This window comes from Salmo salar, chromosome ssa02 (genome assembly GCF_905237065.1).
Source record: "Salmo salar chromosome ssa02, Ssal_v3.1, whole genome shotgun sequence".
Lineage (NCBI taxonomy): Eukaryota > Metazoa > Chordata > Actinopteri > Salmoniformes > Salmonidae > Salmo > Salmo salar.
In genome coordinates, this window is record NC_059443.1 from 26,561,447 (window position 1) to 26,584,328 (window position 22,882).

Genomic DNA, 22,882 nt, shown 5'->3' on the forward strand with positions numbered 1-22,882 from the left:
TGGAACGACCCAAGTAGAATTTGATTGTTTTAATTTTTATCCCTGGACAGAATGTGAGTGTGTGTGAATGTATGTAGCCATGTCTAAATGTGTCCATGTAACCAATGACGACTGTCTCTCATGGTGAGCTAAAAAGCACATCATTCAGCAAATGAAAAACTGAAACAAAACATTGCCTTCTGTTTTAGGGAATCTGTTTTTACAGACAGTACTTTGTCGTTTTAGGATTTGTGGTACTACACTAGTTTGCGCTTTCATTCTGAATGCTGTGTGGCTTTCTGTCTGCCTGTCTGACTGCAGAAAGTTTGTACTGTGCGTCTCATCTAATGTACTTATTATCCTTGAAGGATGTTTTTGTACATGTTAAAAAGTCTAACTGATGCTTTTATCCAAAGCAATGTACTGCGCTGATAATACAACACCACACACTGGTCCTCGGTTGTTTTTCTGTATCCGTGTTGGTTGAATACAACAGAAGCACCCCAGATATCCTTACCTCCATTTTGGGAGTTGTACTCACTGCCTGCCCCTATGCAACATATCCCTGACACATACAACACATTACTAAAGATGTGATGATTCAGTAGAGGCAGAAACCACATACTGTATGTGTTAATATCATTCCATTAACAAACCACCATGTCTTATTTCATGTCTCTCCCCCATTCTGGCATTGGGACTGCAATACTGGTATTGGACAGCAGGGGGAGACACTTCATCTTGGTAGATCATTACCTGTACTGTAATGGTTTTTGCACAGACTTCCACTATATTGAACTGGGTGGGTGTGTGTGCGCGTGCACATGTATATCACTTCACTTCTGTCCCTATGACTGTGTCGGTTACAAAACTGGTTAAATCCTTTCCCAGTCGTTGATATGTCCTGCTAATGTCTTTTGTGGATACTTTTCCATCACAGATAGACAAATGTCCCAGTGTAGTTGTATTGTAGGAGAGCTAAACAAAGGACAAGGTTGTATTAGGCTAGCTTAGCAGTGCTGTCCATTGAACATTGGGAACTATACGTCTTTCAGGGGTGTTTCCTCAACTGTGTTGTAATGCTGTGATACCACTGTAGTGAAGTGAGAGGGAAGGAAGAGTTGTTTTGTAACGGAGGTGAGAATGTGAAATATGGTGCCACTTCTGAGATGTACTTTGGTTTTTGTTCAACGTGCCTTTTTGATGAACAATCATTTGGTTCCATAAAGCATGTTAAGGTGGTAACTTTCTCTCTAGGTCCGGGCTGGTAACATTGTGAATGGTATCTTGCCACGTGCACTATAGCTCTTTACTATGACGGTACAAGGCAGCATACAGGACCTGGTACTCTTAGTGTCCCTAAACTCCTTACATTAGATGAAAGAAAATTGCACATTTTTCATTGAACTCCCTAATGACTCTGGACTTGGGCTTTTTGAAGGATAATTGTTTGTGTGTGTGGGCGTGTGTGAGTATGGTCCTGTTGTGTGAGCAAGCATGCATCCCTCCCTCCCTCTTCTCTTTATATCTATGCAGTGACCAAGTACATTAAAGTCCATATAAGTTGGAAAGACTTAAAATGGCTATACTACCTATGTGTGTGTTTGGGTGGAACCTGAATTTTCAGTCCAATACTATCCCTTTCAGCCTTATAGCACTTGGCAAAAGGCAGTTCATCTTATTTTGTAATATTTTCCAAGGTGTGAATTAAAAACCTGATGGTTACTCAAAGATGGAACAATTTGTCCTTTGTTTTTTTTCCTGAACTGCAGATTTTGTCATTGAATAGAATACTAAAATAAGAATTGTATAAACATACAATGGACATTTCTGAAGATTAAAACATTTAAAGTTGCAGTTTCATCAGCGATTTTAAATTAAATGTATTCTTCATCCATATATTTACTTTACCATTATGCAGCCTTGAGATTTCACCTTCTACCTTCGTTTGACTGAAGCTAAACTGGTTCTGCATTCTAGCTGTAACCCAGAGAGTAGAATAGCGGAAAACCAAGGTAACATTATCCTTCAGCTGCATAGATGTCCTTCAAACAGTTATTCTTTATACCAGGAGACGCATTTTGTTGTCTTTGGTCCCTTGTCCTGATATTTCTTCATATGAAATGTGAACAGTGGGGCTATCTTCAATATACAGGGTGTGTTTGTGTAGTTGTTTGTCTCTTGCATATACCTGTGATGTCGCCTAAAGTTCGTTGTACATCCTGACCAAAAGGCACTCCTACTTTTGATAAAGGGTTTATCAAATTAGGTTTGGGTGTGATGTATTCTATAGGTGTGCAGGTAAAGCCATGTCCATGCAAATACTGGTAAAACCAGAAAAGAAGACCTGATATTGCAAAATGTTTATATTTTGTCATCCTTTTATGTCATATACTGTAAAAATATAAGTACAATTTCAAAAGGAAGGGTTAGACCATTTAGGATCGTTTGAGTACATCAGTTATGCAGTGCCTAGCAAAGTATTCAGACCCCTTGGATTTCTGTGTTATAAAGTGTGATTTAAAATGGATTTAGTTGTCTTTATTGTAAAAATCTACACAAAATGCTCTGTTAAAGTGGAAGAAAAATTCTATATTCTTTTAAAGATGAATACAAAATTCATAACTAAAATGTAGTTGTTGCGTAAGTATTCAGAATCTTTGTTTAGGAAATCCTAAATGATTTCAGGAGTACAATTTGGTTTAACAAATCACATAAGTTATATGGACTCATTCTGTGTGAAATAATAGGGTTTGACATGATTTTTGAATGATTTACCCTTCCTCTGACTTCAGAAAATATTCACACCCCTTGACTTTTTCCACATTTTGATGTGAAATCAAAATGGATTAAATTGAGATTTTGTGTCACTGGCCTAAACACAATACCCCATAATGTCAAAGATGAATTATGTTTTTAGAAATGTTTACAAATGAATAAAAAATGAAAAGCTGAAATGTCTTGAGTCAATAAGTATTCACCCCCTTTGTTATGGCAAGCCTAAATAAGTTCAGGTGTAAAAATTTGCTAAACAAGTCAAAGAAATTGCTTGGACTCTGTGTGCTATAATAGTGTTTAACATGTACCCCACACATACAATTATCTGTAAGGTCCCTCAGTCAAGCAGTGAATTTAAAACAGAGTCAACCACGAAGACCAGGGAGGTTTTCCAATGCCTCGCAAAGGAGGGCACTGATTTGGTAGATGGGTAAAAAGACAAAGTTCTTAATTACACTTTGGATGATGTATCAATACACTCAGTCACTACAAAGATAGAGGTGTCCTTCCTAACTCAGTTGCCGAAGAGGAAGGAAACTGCTCAGGGATTTCACCATGAGGCCAATGGTGACTTTAAAACAGTTAGAGTTTTTAATGGCTGTGACTGGAGAAAACTGAGGAGGGATCAACAACATTGTAGTTACTCCACAATACTAATCTAAATTAAAGAGTGAAAAGAAGGAAGCCTATACAGAATACAAATATTCAAAAAAATGCATCCTGTTTGCGATAAGGATCTCCTGAATACAAAGAGTTATGTTTTGGGAAAATCCTAAGTACCACTCTTCTTCATATGTTCAAGTATGGTGGTGGGTTCATCATGTTATGGGTATGCTTGTCATTGGCAAGGGATTTGTTTTATTTTTAGAAACAGAATATAGCTAAGCACAGGCAAAATCATAGAGGAAAACCTTATTCAGTCTGCTTTCCAACAGACACTGGGAGACAAATTCACCTTTCAGCAGGACAATAACCTAAAATACAAAGCCATATATACACTGGAGTTGCTTACCAAGATGACATTGAATGTTTCTGAGTGGCCTAGTTACAGTTTTGACTTAATCAGCTTGAAAGTCTAGGGCAAGACTTGAAAAGGGCTGTTTAGCAATGATAAACAACCAACTTGACAGAGCTAGAATAATTTTTAAAAGAGTAATGTGTAAGTATTGTACAATCAAGGTTTTGTACAAAGCTCTTAGAGACTTACCCAATAAGACTTACAGCTGTAATTGATGCCAAAGGTGTTTCTAACATGTATTTAATCAGGGAGCTGTTATTTACATTTTGTTCATCTTAAAAAATATGTATACTTTTTCTTCCACTTTGACATTACAGAATATGTTGTGTAGATTGTTGACAAAAAATGACAATTAAATACATTTTAATCACATTTTATAGCACAATAAAAAGTGAAGAAATCCAAGGAGTCTGAATACTTCTGCAAGGCACTGTAGCTCAGAAATTCTTGAAAGACGGAACAATCTCAACTTCTTTTTCACAAATAATATATTTGTTTAAATATTGTAGAGGATCAACCATTTTTGTAAATTTTTTTGAAAATGCAATAAACTGGATTCATGTCAACTCAGTCAGACACCATAAAAGGCATGTTATTTTTACGTGTATTGTCCAACAACTGTTTAAAGGCCTTGCTTGTTTCATTCTAACATGAGATTATTCAAATATGTAATACAAATCTCCCAACTTTTTTATATTTATTGCACTATATAGATTCAGAACATAAAACAACAGTTATTAAAATTATCACTTAGGTATATCACAGCAAATACTTCAACAGTTTAAGCATATTAATATTTATTCCCAAATATTGACAAAAACTGATTTTTTAAGGGGGTTACCCATCAGTGACAGAGTTGAAATGCCTCTAATGGAGTACAGATACTTAAAAAAGACATATTTTTAAGTTCAATACAAACATTCTCTAAATAATGGAAAATAATTCATTAGAAATTCCCCAATAAAAACATAACTGTTCTATCAGATCTTTCAGCACTCTGGAATAGTTGACATTAGTCAAATCTGATGGAGTTGATGTTTTACGGAGTTGACAATTTGCACATTTTTCTTCAACCTTCAAGTGGTATACTTAACAGCAATTTAGTTTTTCCTCAGTTGTTTTATGACTCTAAAACCTAATTAATAAATTTTTGCCTGTTTGTTTTTTCTTTGACACTTTTTGGGGGAGTTTGCTCTGGACAGGGCCATTTCCAACATGGAAATGAATAATATTGAAAATATTTAGAAAATTAAAAAAAAAACATATTTACACCTAAATTAAATCTTTAAAGGTTAAATAATGAACAAATAAAAACAACAATAGAAATTACGTTTCCCTTCCCAGACAAGGATTGCCCTGACTTTCAAGAATCGCTTTGATCTCTGTTAATAATATAACACAACTCATCAAGAAATAGAACAGGGTATACAAATCTGAAATGTACAATAGCCATGTAAATCATGTTCTTGAAAGTTTTTAATATATTTTCTCTTACAGTACCAGTCAAAAGTTTGGACACACGTACTCATTCAAGGGTTTTTGTTTATTTTGTACTATTTTCTACATTGTAGAATAACAGTGAAGACATCAAAACTATGAAATAACACATATGGAGTCATGTAGTAACCAAAAAAGTGTTGTTTTTTTTATACATGATTCCATATGTGTTATTTCATTGTTTTGATGTCTTCATTGTTATTTTACAATGTAGAAAATAGTACAAATAAACACCCTGGAATGAGTAGGTGTGTCCCAACTTTTGACTGGTACTGTACAATTAATGACAAGAACTATATCTATCTATCTATCCCATTACCAAAGCAGTTAGGACATTGCAATTCTCAGGCCAATCACCATTTGTTCATCTAGCATTTACAGTGCAATAAACCATTAAAAAAATAAACATAAAATATACAAATTTGAGACCATTTACCTAAAAAGATGGAACATCCCTACACAGTGTTCATTCTCTATATATCAGAAAACTTTTGTTATCATTCCCACAGTCATTTGTTATTTAAGAAATGAGGTAGTTGCTGAAGTGAGGGTTGGTGTGGCTTCAGCAGAAAGTATAAAACATGGTTCGAGACATCACCTCCAGACTTCTCATAGCATCAGGTAGTGCCCCATGGCCAGGATCAACAGACAGAACTGAATCAAATAAAGACAAGGGAATGTTAGACTTACAGCAAGAAAGTGCAAGTGTTGTTAGACTTTATCTTATAAAGTCTCTACTGTATGTTGTGTAGTATACAAAAGTGTCCGATAAATCGTTTTTGGGTAATGAAACTGTTGCAACTGAATACTTAACTATTTACCAACCTAAGTAAACCAACTGAAAACTCACCATAAACATTAGCACAGCGAAACCATACCAGCTGATAGCCCATGTATATAGACTGAACACAGACTCAATGTGGTTGAAGCAGCCCTGGATAGAAAGATAGAGGGTATAAACAGGATAGCCTGTGCCAAGGTGGTTCAAGGACAAGCAACAATGTGCTTACTTCAAGTGGGAGGTAAAAATGACCCCTAACCACTGATACTGTACAGGGTCAGATATTTTCCATACTGTTATTACAGTACAGTTATAATTCATGGCAGGTACTGTATAATCAGATCCTAGATCTGTGGTTATGAGCTACTTAAATCTTGAGCCTTCAAGTGAGAATCAGAGAACCAGAGAATGTCTTTGGGGTTAGGCAATGGGAATGTATTTTCTCACCTTAGTGAACATGGTGGTGTTCTGGCCGTTCTTGCAGGCCTTCACATTCACCACCTGGTAGTTGTTCTTCCTCTTGCAGCAGTGGATGGGCCAGGGGTAGTCTGTACCAAACTTCTCCCTGAAGGTGGAGTTGTACTGTATCCAGTCCACTGGGCCATCCGTTCCACAACACTCCACCTGAAATAGGGGAGGAGAGGATGTTGTAGAAACAATACATGGGTGAGGAATATTCTTCAATCAAACAGGAATAGTTTAGTTAGTCACAACATCAGTTTGTCCACTGACTGACTGAACTCACTTCACTCAAACGGAGTGAGCTACTGTATAAGTATTTGTAGAACGTGCAGCTCTACATTCTTTATCCTAGCTACATCAACATAGCCTGCAGAGGTCGTTTCTGTCCCTGTAAAGCAAACTGATCCCATCCCTTGTCTTTGCCACACTATGGGGCTGTCCAACCAGCAGAGACACATCGGGACTCTGGCATTGATGATGGAGAGAGAGGGACATGCTGTGTCATGTCAGAGCTGACAATTCATCTGCTACTCCCAAGGGTGTGTGCATGTGAGTGTGTGACTGCGTGTGTGTGTGTTAGTGGAATGTGATACCTTTCCCTAACAGATACTCCACACAATAACCTAGGTTGAGTCGGTCTTTGTGCTAGTCATCTGTTTGGAATGTGTGGTGTGGCTCTGATTAGTCAGATTATCCTATGACAGATTCCTTTGATTTGGTGACCAGTCACCTCATTCATCACTTTGTTCCATGTCAGTGTGATCCGACTGCCAGAGTCACCTTCGGCTGCATAATACTTCAGCATCTGCTTCTTCACCAGATTACTGTTCCCAACCAGCTACAAACAGCACATAGGAGAGGATGAGACAAAACAGGAGAATACGTTTCAAAGTGATGTTTCTAGAATTGTGCTGTTCAAACAATGTGAAGATCTGAAGGTACCCCAAGTTGCCCATTTCCCATGTACTCACATAGTCTCTGTGGGTGACTGCAGTGATACACGAGGCACACTCAAATATGTAGATGATCAACATCAGGATCAGATACTGTCAAAATCCCAAAATAAATATTTTCCTTTACTTGAAAAGAACAACAGGGAAAGAGATATAGACATACCATATATTCCACTTGAATTATATATTTTGAATCAGTGTTCAGATGAACAAATGAAGAACTTCGGTGACCAAATAGATTGGGATGAATTTAGTATCAAAGTCTTACTGTTAGCATTAAGGCACGGCTCTTCTTCGTAGCAGCCAAGATACCAAAGACACATATGCAGAAGAAAGCAAAGCCTGTGAAAATGGCGATCCAGGCCCCGGCAAAGATGTCATCTTTCCCCGACACACCAGCTATAGGGTAGAGTTTGTATTGCTCTACTGCAACCCAGATGGCCAGAGCGCAAAGGGCAAGACCTGCTGCCTATAATAAGGTAATAACATGTATATTAAAAGTTGTTATAACAAATTGTAAACATAACAGGATCCTACATTACAATTGAAAGTGTCAATAACCCGTACAGTATAGTGCTGAAAAGGACCAGAAATCTAATGTTCTGTAGTACACTTCTGGATTTTAATGTTAAGGACAACACCATAGATCTACACACCATTTGTCTACCATATAATTACATATGATTAAACAAATGCTTTCAAAATACAGCTACTATAGGAATAAAATCAAGTGCAACTCTTACAGCTCCAAATATATTCCCCAGGATGAGAAATCCCTTTCCATTAGCCATGGTAGCAGTCCTTCTGTCAGCTTCTTCTAAACCCACTGCTCCTGAGCAGAGAAGAAGAAGACAGTGAAGAAATAACAGACCCAAGTACAAGTGTTCCTAACAGATCCAAGAGAATGTAGGGTCTGGCTGGATGTAATGTATTGATGATATGGGAACGTGTCCAGGAAGGGGCTTGATCTTATTCATACTAGCAGCAACAGAAGTGGTCCAACCAGTCTGGCTCAGCAAGAGATTGCATTGTGGTCCTTTTGAATGGAAACACTGAGATATTGACTACAACATATGACAACAGAAATGGATTCATGATAAACCTAGACTACATCTGGCCCAGACAGAAAGTGAGCAGTTCTGCATGAAGCCATCAATCCTCAGTCTACCCCTAGGCTGTAGAATGTTACACCTATAGCAACCGGTATTTAACCATTCTTGATCTTTTTATGTTACAGCAGTCTCTTAAATTAGCAGGTTTAAAGACTGTTAGAGTTAGAGCAATCATCACATCATCTATTTTTACACACAACAAACATTACCTCCCCTGCAGTGATGTCAGGCCCTGAGCATCTTCTTCTGTTGACCAAACGCCTGTCCTTCTGTTGCACCTGCTGTGCTCAGCACCTGTCACAGCTTGCTGTTAAATGTAGTCTACTTCCATGACGTCATGGGGCATTTCTGCACATGTCTTGATCCCAAGTTCCTAAAAAATAGAATTTATACAAATCTTTGTACAGTATGTTTACATGCATCTTCATTGTTTTGTATGTGTGTACTGTATATTGACTAATTGGGGGGTTTCCAACATTGAATTTATTGTCAACAGGCCTATTTGACATAGCCCAATAATACACTATTCCAGTTGACTGAGTGGCGTTACTATTAGTAGGTTGAGATGAGAAGCAATGATGACATCTGCTGGGGAGAAGTGCCATTGTTCTTCTTAGCTGTTCACACTCAAACAGGATACAGGACCATTTTATTAGGTTAGTAGGCTACATTGTTGAGAATGGTGTTTCTCGTGAATGGATGATTAAAAACCTCTACAAAGTAATTTCATTGCACACAGTCATAATAATGCTTTTGTTTGGCTCTACATTACATTTGGCCTATGAAGAAACTCGTAGGTTATTGTCTTAAATGTACAGTAAAATAAGTGGCATTTGTAATTGTAATGTAATAATTATGATCTGAATATCAAACAACAAATTTAATCTTGTTTCATACCAAGTAATATTCTTGTCATATTTTTTTTCCATGTTTCATATGAAGTAATATTCATGTCGTAAAATTAGACAGTTCTTGTGTTTTCCAATAAGTCACCAGTTTGTCTCTCTGTATTCACACACCATAGTCTTGCTAACACCAGCCTCTCGCTCGCTGTGTTGTCCCGTGGGTCGTGGCCAGCCAGACTACACACACACCTTGTTCCACCTGAAAAAAATCTACATCCTGGAAGCAGGTTCTGTGGTGTATTTACGATGCAGCATGTGACTGACTTGGTCAACAGTGAAGTGAATGGGGTTCAGATGTTATTCCTAAAGAACTTACTACCTCGGCAAACCTCCAGAAGAGAAGGATTACTCGATACAAGAGGAAAAACCACTCTAGTGATATTAGCCTTAAAATCAAGTCTGCATATAATTTTTCTTTTATCTCTGCCAGGTAAGTAGTCTGTCATTATTTATGCTTAAGTATTCTCCATCCTCCGTCCAACTAAATCAGTATCTCTTTACATTACAGTAGACGGGATAAAGTGCTGTAATGTAAAGTGCTACCCTCAAATCTGATTATTTCTTTCTCCATAGTGTTATGTAGTAGGTAGTGTAGTGTAAGCACACAGTTATGCAACACATTGACAGGATGGATACACTTCCAAACTCCATTCCCCCAGGAGGCAGCAGGTGCTGAGCCTGGATGATAAGCAGGTGCTGTCAGTAAAGGTGATCGTCAGTTCAGTAGGTGTCAGGAATGGAACATAAAGTTGGATGCCAACCGCCAAAAAAGTTTGTTGGTGGTGGTAATGCTAGATTAAAAAACATGAGCTGGCGCACACCCAGAAAAAAAGTTTGTGTGGAGCTGTTGACTAAGGAAGGCACAGTGATGCCGAAACGTTGGTAAATACCCATTAAGATGCTGGGAGTTTATATATGGAGTGTGCGACTTTCTTCATTTTGATAGTTTATGGTGGTGGTAATGCAACACATTATGGATGCAAACCGCCGTTAAACCTCATTGAAGAAGAAGAAGAATAATATGAAGAAGGTGATCGTCAGTCAGTTTCCCAGCTAGCAAGCCTTAAAGGCTGCGGGTTTTGTTTGGTGGCCATGAGGCCTTTCATTTATTTTTTACCTTTAGTTTGGGCATGCCTTTGGTATTTTTCCTTTTTGTACATATTTATGTTTAGTCACCAACTGAAAAAATATATAATAAGCTTGGACTGGCCGACCAAGAGGTCAAGAGCATAGGACCCCTAGACAAAGAGAGTGCAAAAATATTCGTAGGCTAGTTATTGGTTTTGTAACAAGAGCATCTTGTACAATATCAAGTCTTAGGAGCACATAATTGTGACAAATACCTTTATACTCATTTGTTTTTTCTCAGGGAGATGAACTGAGCTCATGATGACTGGGAAACTGAGGGAAGAAATGGTGGAGCTGCTGCTGGCACCATGGCGATCGTCTCCACGGGCGACGGGACTGGAAGGCACGCTGGTGGCAGCGTTGGAACTGTATGACCACTTCCCTTTAGATGTGGCTGTTACTGGGGGAACCCAGGAGGCCAACAGTCAGCTGGCCAGAGCACTGTGTGGGTTAGGAAATGAGGAGGAGCAGGAGGAGGAGGAGGAGAAAAGTGAGGATGAGGAAGCTAGTGATGATGATGAAATTGAGATTTCGGGGACTCTAACTAAAGTGTTTGAGAGAGAAGAAAAAGGACAGGTTAAGGAAAGTGAGCAGGACGACAATAAGAGAGATGACCCTCCCACTGACAACCAACCGATCGTCCCCAACTCACTAATGGTCCTGCACCCTAAAATCCCCAACATTCGGATTTGGACAATTCCAAGCCTCGATGGCCAAAACCACCCTATTGAACACTTCGATGTGTTGGTGGTCCTCACCTCAGTGCAGCACCAGGACAACCTCCCAGGGCCTATCATGGAGCTCCGTGACAGGGACCAACCGCTGTTCTTAGTCAGAGCTGAACAGGAGTGGGACCTGATCCAGGAGAAGCTCACAGGACCCTGTAAGACCTGTGCCTGGGAGAGAATGAGAGCCCGTCAGATGGAGATTGAGAGAAAGAGGCTGGCAGCCACAGCTGGAGAAGCTGAGGTCCCAGAGGATGTGAAGCAAACATTACTAGAGTTAAGGGAGATTGGAGCGACCATGACTACAGCTCTGCCTGAGCTGAGAAAGAAAGCCTTCTGTCAGTTCATGGTGGATGTTTTCAGAGAAAACAGAGTTCCAAAACTGCTGAGGAATGACGAACAGTGAGTGTGTGTTTAGTCTCATGTTATGGTTAATTGTGCAAACAGTGTGTGTACAGATAACTCATATTAATGAAACTACAAGGCAATTTTCCAGATTCAGAGTAAATAATGAAGTTTGTGCCTTGAGGAGATAATGTAAAACAAACCATTAATTTGTAATATCATGTGATATGGATTTTTTTTAACCCAAATCACACTTCGTTGTATCATTGCATCCTTTTGCTCGTATCCTTCCCTGCAGGTCTCTGCTGTCAGCTGGTCTGAGAATGGATAAGCTGCGTCCGGGGGACATTGATCGGAATGGACACCTGTTCCAGTCCAGAGATCTGACAAACCCCCCATCCAGACTTCTCTCCGCCCTCACGGCCTTGGAGCACCTCCGATTGGACCTGGGGGTCCTGGGGCAGACGGGTTGCGGCAGCTCCAGCCTAGTCAACTCCCTCCTGGGCTTGAAGAACCAGGACGAGAGGGCGTCTCCCACTGGAGTCACTGAAACCACCATGGAGGCTCTGGGGTTCCCACACCCTGAGCTGCCTAATGTCTGGCTATGGGATCTACCAGGCATGGGCAGGGTGGGGGATCTGGCTCCCTCGTCGACCAAGACAGATCAGAAGGCTCTTTCATCTTCTCCGCAACCTCCATCTCCATTCCCTCCGATGTCGCTGACTCCTCTGCACCCACTATGTGATGTCTATATCCTGGTCTCACCTCTCAGGCTTAGCCAGGTCTGTGTCCAGCTGCTGCAGAGTCTGTCAGCTCAGGGGAGGATGTGCTTCCTGGTCCTCTCCAAGGCTGACCTAATGGGGGAAGGGGCTGTTGAAGAGGTTAGAAGGTGGAGTGAGGAGGCCCTAGGTCGACTAGGCCTCAAACATACCACTTTCCTGGTGTCAGCTCTCCACCCAGGGGAGCTGGACTTCCCCAGGCTGCAGGAGCTGTTGTGTAGTGCATTGGCTTCCCACAGAAAGGCTGCCCTTGTTCATTATGTTGTAGAACTTTTGGAATCAGAGGTGTGGGGGGGAAAGGACCAGGCAGACCCTTGCAAGCTTCAGTGACATGTCATTTCAACAAACTGTATTTGTTTTGTTTTGTTTAACCTTTAATTAACTAGCTAGATAGCTAGATACATTATTTGTGTCTGTCTCCTGTTGTATCAAAGCCATGATGTGAGACGTCAGAGGCTCTGGATAATCTGAATGACTGGGTCCATGTTCTATATTAAAATCTACATAAAATCTAAGTTTATTGGTAGCGTACACAGATTTCAAATCGAATCAAATTGTATTTATCACATGTGCCGAATACAACAGGTGAAGACCTTACAGTGAAATGTTTACTTACAAGATTTGCAGGTGTTATGGCAGGTGCAGTAACATAAGTGTTTTGCTATCTCCAACAGTGCAGTAGAATGTCTCACAAATACAATACAAATGTACAAATAATCATTGTATGGTAAAGTTGTATCCAGTTTATGAAGTTATGGGTCATTGTGATTTTAAGCAAATAAAAATAAACACATGAAATACAATTACCGGTATGCAAATGAGTCATTGTATTTTTGAATGGTTATGAACTCCACATAGCAATAAAAGAAAGCAGCCATGTTGTAAATGCTTTCCCGTACACTAGATGGCAACCATACAGAAAACAGAAAGAACAAGCAAAGGATTTCCAGCAAAAAAGAGGAAATCGGTGATTGTAATTGGTTGTTCAAAGCAGCGACGAAGTCCTCTGTCATCAACGTTATGTCACGGAGGTTCGTATGAGTCGTGACTCCAACTTTAGACCGTAAAAGGTAAATTCTAGACATTTCTACATTTATTCCAATAAGCACATCGACATGTCAGTTTACCTCTCGTGAAGTTGTGCCTTCCTTTGCAACGTATGCTACACTTTTCCCCAGTTGTGTTGCTTGCTAACCGGCTAACAGCGTTTGCGGTTCTTTTGAATGCATTGGATAACACCTGACAACAGGTGTTGTGAGCGAAGACTCCTTCAAAACAACTAACGTTACTTTGTTCAATTGGATATGATACCGGTGTATTGTCATTTACAGTAAAACTGCACACAACCGAATGACTGCCTTTGGCCCCTAGCGTAATTTGGCATCATGCCTTTGCACGTTCACTGGCCTTACTTATCAAACTAGATAGCTAGCTAGCAAATCAAATCAAACTTTGTCACATACGCCGAATACAAGTCTAGACCTTACCGTGAAATGCATACTTACAAGCCCTTAACCAAGTGCAGTTCAAGAAGCGTTAAAAAAAATATTTACCAAATAAACTAAAGTAAAAAATGATGTGTTCACAATAAAAAGCTAATCTTCAAGCTAGCTGTGTTTAGGCTATTGCTGTATCCAGCTACTGCTAGACATATGCTCAACTGTTTCCGAGTGAAAACTGTCACTGACTGTACAAGAAAGTATTTATTTCAATAGTACATTTCTCTTGTGTCTCTGAGTCTCCAGACAGCAGATTAAAAGTGGCTGTCATTATGTCATCTTATCAGGGGCCACCACCCAGACCCAACCCTCCTTCTCCACTCAGATTAGTGGGAGACATAGGCTCCAACTCTCTGTCAGTCATCTGTTTGATGAGTGAGAGACACCGTCATATTGTTTTAGTAACGGGCCCTTGTAGCTAACTAAACTCAACTCGTGGTGAAGGAAGTTTCGGATTAACTCCACCAACGGAGTTGAGCAGGGACCAGGCTTTGTGGAAGTCAGTCTCTGACTACGTCGATTCGCCCAAAAATGTATATTATGAAACACTTACCTTGTACCTATGTTTGTCCTCTGTAGTTGCGTGCCTTTGTCCATACTTTTTAACAAAACGTTTGTCAAATACAACCACTGACCATTTCCACATTTTCTATTGTTCAAAGATTGCTCTAAAACGTACATTACCCTGCCTAATCTGAGATTCAATTGGCACATGACATACCATTTTAGAGCAACAGAAATTAGGAAACGGTTGGTGGTTGTATTTGATGAACGTTTTATTAAAAAGTATGGCTTTCAGCAAACAGGCACAGAACTACAGAGCACAAACATAGGTACAAGGTAAGTGTTTAACTATTACAATTTTTGAAGTATTGACCTTGAGCGAATCGATGTAGTCATAGCTGAATTCCACAAACCCTTGTCACTGCATCACCCTATGGGGAAGCTCATCTTCAAAAACACTTCATCATGGGGTCAAATAGGCTTGGCCAGGCCTCTTGATAGTTACCGGTCTGACAGTGTGCAGCTGTCCTTGTTTCCCCCCACGTTAACCAAAGCCAAGCTTGGTCACTTCACTGAAGTTTCTACTAACATTACTTGGCTTGCTCAGTTGCTCTTAATGCCATTTACACATTGATGCTTGAGGGATTTGTGTGGTACAGAATAGACACTACAGCCCTGTTCTGTCCCATTGCACACAGCTGGGCATCCTAGGGTTGAATGCAGAAGACGGTGGCTGTCCTGGGAGGGGGGATCGGGGGCTTGTCAGCCTGCTTCCACCTCAGCAAGAGCCCCCAGGTCTCCAAGGTAAATATCATTACCACAACTATCTCCACATATGCTGCAGGTAGGCTACAGCTCTACTGAAAGGCCAAACATACTGTAATTAAGCTGTTATTACACTATTATGAGATGCCCACAAGGCCCTGCACAGGTACAACTGTAGATTAATATCTCTCCCTGTCTGTCTGTGTAGATAGTGCTGCTGGAGGGGGATGGACGGTTCGGAGGCTGGCTAAGCTCAACTCGTAGGGAGGATGGAGCTGTGTTTGAACATGGACCCAGAGGGATACGACCTGCAGGAGCCGTGGGACGAAACACACTCAACATGGTAGGCACTATAAAGTGTGTGTGTGTGAGTGTGTGAGAGAGAGAGAGTAGGTAAAAATCGAAGTCTGTTTTCTACAGGTGGAAGAGTTGGGGCTGGAGAGCGAGGTCCTCCCAGTCACCTATGATCACGTGGCCTCTAAGAACCGTTACCTCTACGTGGGAGGCCAGCTACACAAGATGCCTTCTGGCTTAGGGTAAGGGGGGGGAAGGATGAGTGATAAAATAGTACCACGTTAGACCCAAACAGCTATGTTCATGCGTTCACAACATGGTGAAATCAATCAACTGTAGGTAGTCTGTCTATCCAAGTCACCCTCTGTCTCTCTCTCCCTCTATCCAGTGGAGTAGTGCGTACAGTCCCTCCGTTCTCTCGTCCTCTGATCCAGAGCGTACTGAAGGAGATACTGATCAGCAGAGGAAAGGAGGAGGATGAGTCTGTTCATTCCTTCGTGTCGAGAAGGCTGGGCACTGAGGTGAGATGGCATTAAAAACAGACCCTAAATGATGTCCACACAACTTCCACATCAGTTCAGAGTGACAGTATGCTCCTCTTCTCTCTGCAGCTTGCAGACATTGCCATCGACAGCCTGTGCAGGGGAGTGTTTGCAGGGGACTGCAGGAAGCTGAGTGTGCGCTCTTGTCTCCCGCCACTCTACAACGCAGAGAAGGCCAGAGGTTCCATCGTACTGGGGTTGTTGCTGGGCTCAGGTGAGAGAGAGTCCGCCACCACACCAAAGCTACATAGGAATTCTGAGAGTCTTGAATGTCCCCATAACGGTCATATTGCTGACCTGTCTAAATGAGTAGATGATATTTATTTTTATTAATTTATTTCACCTTTATTTAACCAGGTAGGCAAGTTGAGAACAACTTCTCATTTACAACTGCGACCTGGCCAAGATAAAGCAAAGCAGTTCGACACATATAACAACACAGAGTTACACATGGAGTAAAACAAACATACAGTCAATAATACAGTAGAAAAATAAGTCTATATACAATGTGAGCAAATAAGGTGAGGTAAGGGAGGTAAATGCAATAAATAGGCAATAATAATAACAATTAATAATAACAAGTGTGACTGTCCCCCCAGGCCCTGGACCAGACGTACCCCCCTCTACCCTGGCCAAGAGGGCCGCTCAGGAGAACTGGGCCCAGTGGTCACTGAAGAGGGGCTTACAGAACCTTCCAGAAGCCCTGGAGGAGAGGATGAGGAATGGGGGATGTGTAGAGGTGCACAGAGACACCCCTGTGACGGGGCTAAGTACTAATGGCACCGGCTGGGAGGTGAGACTGCTGGAGACCTGGGGGTTGAGACACATGTATGTGTACTGCCATTGCACTGGAGTTGTGGTGGTATATGCATTTTTAAGTTGTTTATTAAATTGAGTAAATGAATCAACTGATGTCTGTGGAATTGATTTTTGAACATAGATTCAACTGGAGGACGGCACCATCAAAGCTGATCATATCATTTCTGCTCTACCCGCAAAAGGTAAATTAACTTTTACTAAACTTGACCTCTGAACCTACATCTTTTAAGTTCAAACAGTGATTCTAAATTCAGTCCCTGTCGTTCTGCCTGTGGACCTGGAAGCCTGTGTGGTGTTGGTCTTCAGTTGTGCGTGTGTTGTTTTAGCTCTGGCCTCAGCACTGCCCTCTGCTGCACAGCCCCTGTCACAGCAGCTACTGGAGATCGCCACAGTGACCGTTGCCGTGGTAAACCTGGAGTACGAGGGTTCCGTCCTGCCTGTCACGGTGAGAACACTCAATGAGAATGAAGGAATTTGTTTTGGAAGATTCTCTGTTATTTTGTATGGGTGTGTTTCAGAATGTGTGTGTATCTAATGTGAGTGTTGTCTGTGAGGCCTCAGGGCTTTGGCCACCTGGTGCCATCCTCAGAAGACAGAGGTCTCCTAGGGGTGGTCTATGACTCTGTGCCCTTCCCCCAGCACAACCGCACTGTAGGACCCACCACCAGACTAACAGTAAGAGATATATTATGTGTATATGTACTATATTCTCTCTCTCATACACAAACAATTACATAATGTGTGTGTTATAGGCCGTGCAAGAATACTTTCCTATTTTAATAATGCACAGCATGGCAGGGACCAACCCACCATGTATAAACCACAGTGGAACCCATCAAGATATACAGGATTACGCTCAGCGTAAATGATTCATGCTTTAGACGTGAGGATGACAGATCCCAAAGTCCATTACACAGTCCAGCCCAAGCCAGGCTTATGGGGTCATGTCACAGGGAGGTTGTGGAGGGAGGTTTGGAATACCCTGGTGTGGAAGACATACTGTATACAGTGAGGGGAAAAAGTATTTGATCCCCTGCTGATCCCCTGCTGAATACTTATTTCCCTCATTAAAATGCAAATCAATTTATAACATTTTTGACATGCGTTTTTCTGGATTTTTTTGTTGTTATTCTGTCTCTCACTGTTCAAATAAACCTACCATTAAAATTATAGGCTGTTCATTTCTTTGTCTGTGGGCAAACGTACAAAATCAGCAGGGGATCAAATACTTTTTTCCCTCACTGTAACTAACTGCATATAGCCTCTGGTGCCATGTGACTTGACTTCTACAACAAATGTCACTCCATTATTGATGTTCCTCCTCGCATTCTTAAGACATTATTTGTTTACTGGGCAGATGCCTGTTTCTCTAGACACGTTAGTTTATGCAAACAGACAAGCTGCTGGCCAAGGCAAATATGGTGCAGCCATCCGTGGGACTACAACTCAGTAGCCCTGAACAAGGATGTTGTGGAATGTAGTTCCATTTCTTCAGTGATGGTCTTATAGGTCCTTTAGGACAAAGGATGTTTGATGATTCATTTAATATTAAGCTGTCTGGCAGGCAGGCAGACGCAGTTCTCTAAATCAGGGTTTCCCAAACCCAGTCCCAGAGCCTCCCCTGGGTGTACGCTTTGGTTTTTGCCCTAGCTGATTAAAATAACCAACTAATCATCAAGCTTTGATGATTTGAATCCGCTGTGTGTGTACTGTCTGTGTTCCCTAGGTGATGATGGGCGGGGCCTGGTTCCAGGAAGTGTTTGGAAATCCAGATGAAGTGACTGAGCAGCTCCTCCTGGATAGGGCCACCCAGGCCGTGACATCACACCTGGGCGTTACCACACCACCTATCTGGAGCATCGTTGCACTACTCAAGGTAAGACGTGTGTGTGTGTGTGTGTGTGTGTGTGTGTGTGTGTGTGTGTGTGTGTGTGTGTGTGTGTGTGTGTGTTTCAAGAGACTTTAATCAAAGGCCGTTCTTGTTCAATTTCATTCATTAACCACTATGTGTCACCAGAGGTCCTCATTGGGCCCTGTATTCAGTTAGTATTTGAACCAACAACAATGTATTCAGTTGAGCTCCACTATGTCATAACTTAGCCCTGTGCCAGGGGAGCAATCCTGGAGCAAACAGATCAACACGTCTGTTGATGATCACTATCTCACCAGATAGATGGCTCCTCTCTGTTTCTGTATTGGTCTTTCTCCCTCATTCCCTCTATGGAACTAAATAGGCAGGATGGAGAGAGGCACTGGGATGTTAGATCCTCTTCCCCTACTCCTACACACACATCTTCACAGACACACACTACCCCAAGTCAGCTACATCAGTATTCATAGTGCTGCATCTGATTCTAGCTCAAATCCTGATGTTTCCCTTGCACCAAGTCATTCCCCCTGTTGTATGCTCAGATGTTCTTGTCATTTATTTCATCAGCACCAACAAATCCTTTTCCATTTGTGTTATCTCTCTGCGCTCCCATGTCAACCAACAACCAGGCAGCAGAGATAGCAGGAAGTTTTGAGCAAGACAAAGAGTTAAATTGGAATGAATGGTCTGTATAGCTAGCAGACGCGATAATCACTTCCGAATTGACACTGTAGGGGAACAAATGTCCTATTTTTTTAATTTGTTGACAGGATGGATTCATCATTCAGTGCTATCTTCCATAAATGTGATCTGAGTGCCAGCTTTCCTGTCCAGTCACTCTTAGTTTTAATGTCCTCAACCATTTGTAGGCTGGTTCCAGGTCTGTATGTGCTTAGCCAACTCCTTGGCATTACGATGATAGTTAAGAGACGGCTTTAGCTCATACAGGTCTGGGATCAGGATAGCTAATATAATTGTTGTCTTAATATGTAATTTATCTCCTCTAGGACTGCATTCCTCAATATTACCTTGGACACTGGAAACGACTTGGTAAGATGAGGACAGTCTTCATTTAATAGATTTGACTTTTGCTTTTGTGCTGGGTATCTCTGGTCTCTGTGCCCTGTATTGAAAAAGAGGGGGTCGTTTTTTAATATACCTATCTACCATATCTGTTGATTTGGGCTTGGTTTTTCTATTAACAGAAAATATGAGACAATACATCAGAGACCACAATCTACCCCTTAGTCTGGCTGGGTCCTCTTATGACGGCGTCTCGGTCAATGATGTCATCTTCAGTGGACGGACGGCAGCAGAGGGCCTTGTGGGAAAAGTCTAACCAGACGTTCAGGTTCCAACCATGGATATAAGCTTATATTGTGAAGAGATCTTGTTTTTTTTCCTCATCGCATTGCGTTCTACATTTACTTTTGCTTTTACACAACTGTATCACAACCGGCCATGATTGGGAGTCCCATAGGGCGGCGCACAATTGGCCCAGCGTCGTCCGGGTTTGGCCGTCATTGTAAATAAGAATTTGTTCTTAACTGACTTGCCTAGTTAAATAAAGGTCACGCAATATCCTTGATTTATAAGCAACATATTTATGAAGTTTTCCATTTCTATCTCATTTGGACAAAGTACAGCTTAAACCTCTAGAGATGATTCTATCAGAAACAAACTCTGTCTGAGACATCACCACTAGCCTGGAAATCACAGGTAACCCACAGAACAGTTCTCGTTCTAATAAAATATTGTTTTTGAACTAAAGGGCTGGATGAAGTTATATGTAGTCACTATGTAAAAGGGAACCACAATCTGAACTGTTTTTGGGTGATCTGTCCCCGTAAGCTTACTTCAAGGATTTAATTTTCAGAATGTAGAGTAACATTTTAAATTCAGGATGAGATTTCATCTTTTAGTTATGGTGCCTTTTTGCTAACAGAAATTACCACCCCTTCATGAATGTACAGGCATATTTGATGTGGGAGACATGTTAAAGATGTGATAATCAGTGGTGTGTATATCCCTACTCTCCCTACTCAGCCATCTATTTTTTTACCCTATCCTCTCTGTGAATATAGCAGACAAAAATCTATTATTAATATTATGGTAAAGTATGTGCGCTGATGTTTCATCACCGTGGTAACAGAACCGCACAGACTGATGTGATGATCTCGATATGGTGATCTATTATGTATTTGGAATCTAATTACAGTAATGGAAACTTTAATTTATAGCGTGTACGTACAGTGGCAAGTGGATGGCTTGATAATGTATTTTTATACAAGTTTATTAAATTAAACTGTATTATTTGAAGAATGTTGCAGAGCAATAAATATGATGCTTTATCATCTTGTTGTCTGTCATGGGCTGTCTTAGTGAAGGACAAAGTGTCTGTTAAAAAAAAAAAAGGGATATTTTTTGGCTTGCTTCAGGTCCTTTTCAACTGACAGTGAATATCAATATATTTTACTGCCCAGAACCAGGGTCAGAGGAAAGATCCTGCAGAGAAACAGCTTTACAACAGTGAGCTGATGACAGATTTAGGCCACAAGTCACTTCCCTCTGTGATCTACTTCACAGAATGAAATAAGAAAGCAACTTGAGGCCTTAAGTCAGTCACATAAACGAGAGAGCAAGCAGGCGAGAGAGAGCTTTTCTCTCTGCTGCCTCTCCTTAAAGCTCTCTTACGGACAGTTTAGACGCTAAACTTATGGCGAGTCGAACTGAATAGAAATTAAAAGCGGCCTGGCACGGTTTAGAGCTTTGCTTGACATACCAATTGGTTTTATACAACCGCGCTCAACACTGGAGCAGACTTCCTCGTTGGTTTTGGGTCGAATTCAGTCATAACAGCGGCCCCTCACAGAAGTCCTCCACCTGCGAATCCAAGACCATTATTTTTCCCCCGTTGTGGGTGTGGTAGCGAAGCAATGTTTATTTGCATGTAATTAACATATATTAATATGCAATACCATTTCTCCCTACAGTGGAAGAACTGCTCTGGCGCACTGCATGAAAAAGAGGCGTGCTTCACCAGCACCCCGCCAAAAGAGCGGCAGAGGCTGAAGAACTATCGTTAAAAGTCAGACAAGGCGCACTTAATGGTTTCAGACGGCACGCATGCCGCATTATAAACAATTGGGAAGTTGAAAATCTCTGACTTCCGACTTCAGTGCGTTCAAGACAATTGTGAACCCCCCCCCCCCCCGATCCCCTCCAAAAACAAAACGGGCTCCGACTTGGAAAATCATTTCAGAAACTCTGGCATCTTTCTAGAACTCCGACATTCCGACGTGAAAATCACTGACGTCATGATTTGACCTCGTTTTTTTTTTTATTGAGTTCTCACCTTTTGATCCTTCTCGCCAAGGCCAATCACATCGCACTGAATGTGGATCAATCCGATCGTTCAGCGTGCTGTAGACGTCTGAATGCTGACATTTTTCACGAGATTCTATGTATAAAAATCGGTGCTCAAATTACGTTCTGAGGTGCTAAGTACTCTCGGCCAGCGAACACTTGGTATGTCTATGCTGATGCCCCAATGAATCAGTATTTATTGAACTCGTCATTATTCTTCCAATTCTACTTTGTTGAACAACAATGAAATGAGTGTTCTTCCTGTAGCAGTAATAATGCATTTTGATAATGACATTTGAATTATTGTTTTTGACGATTATTGATAATTGGATGATGGAAGGCCTTTGCTGCTATAACAGCCTCAACTCTTCTGGGAAGGCTTTCCACTAGATGTTGAAACATTGCTGTGGGGACTTGATTTCATTCATCCAAAAGAGCATTAGTGAGGTTGGGTACTGCTGTTGGGCGATTAGGCTTGGCTCGCAGTTGGCGTTCCAATTCATCCCAAAGGTGTTCGATGGGGTTGAGGTCAGGGCTCTGTGCAGGCTAGTCAAGTTCTTCCTCACCGATCACGACAAACCATTTCCATTTGGACCTCGCTCTGGGCATGAGGGCATTGTCATGCCACAAAATTGGAAGCACAGAATTGTCTAGAATGTCATTGTATGCTGTAGCGTTAAGATTTCTCTTCACTGGAACTAAGGGGCCTAGCCCGAACCATGAAAAACAGCCCTAGACCATTATTCCTCCTCCACCAAACT

The 22,882-nt window shown here is 41.2% G+C and overlaps 3 protein-coding genes across 3 annotated transcripts; 2 read left to right on the forward strand and 1 right to left on the reverse strand.

The window, feature by feature from the left end:
• Nucleotides 1-5,513: 5,513 nt before the first annotated feature.
• Nucleotides 5,514-8,929, reverse strand: LOC106578597 (uroplakin-1a-like). The gene is made up of 8 exons (XM_014157594.2): nt 8,790-8,929; nt 8,212-8,300; nt 7,737-7,937; nt 7,487-7,561; nt 7,246-7,353; nt 6,501-6,677; nt 6,123-6,206; nt 5,514-5,926 (listed from the first exon to the last, which is right to left on the reverse strand). The coding sequence occupies exons 2-8, from the start codon at nt 8,257-8,259 to the stop codon at nt 5,882-5,884; spliced, it is 738 nt and encodes a 245-aa protein (XP_014013069.1). The 5' UTR covers nt 8,260-8,300; nt 8,790-8,929; the 3' UTR covers nt 5,514-5,881.
• Nucleotides 8,930-9,744: 815 nt separating this feature from the next.
• On the forward strand, nt 9,745-13,265 carry zmp:0000000951 (uncharacterized). Its single transcript, XM_014157378.2, has 3 exons — nt 9,745-9,915; nt 10,855-11,740; nt 11,982-13,265. Exons 2-3 carry the CDS (start codon nt 10,872-10,874, stop codon nt 12,790-12,792), a joined length of 1,680 nt encoding a protein of 559 aa, XP_014012853.1. The 5' UTR covers nt 9,745-9,915; nt 10,855-10,871; the 3' UTR covers nt 12,793-13,265.
• Nucleotides 13,266-13,475: 210 nt separating this feature from the next.
• ppox (protoporphyrinogen oxidase) lies at nt 13,476-21,109 on the forward strand. The gene is given in 13 exon segments (NM_001173888.1): nt 13,476-13,532; nt 15,164-15,269; nt 15,439-15,573; nt 15,651-15,766; nt 15,913-16,045; nt 16,136-16,280; nt 16,666-16,859; nt 17,007-17,067; nt 17,212-17,330; nt 17,447-17,560; nt 18,612-18,761; nt 19,763-19,805; nt 19,961-21,109. Coding segments are annotated over 12 exon segments (1,431 nt in total). The 5' UTR covers nt 13,476-13,532; nt 15,164-15,182; the 3' UTR covers nt 20,095-21,109.
• The last annotated feature ends 1,773 nt before the right edge of the window (nt 21,110-22,882 follow it).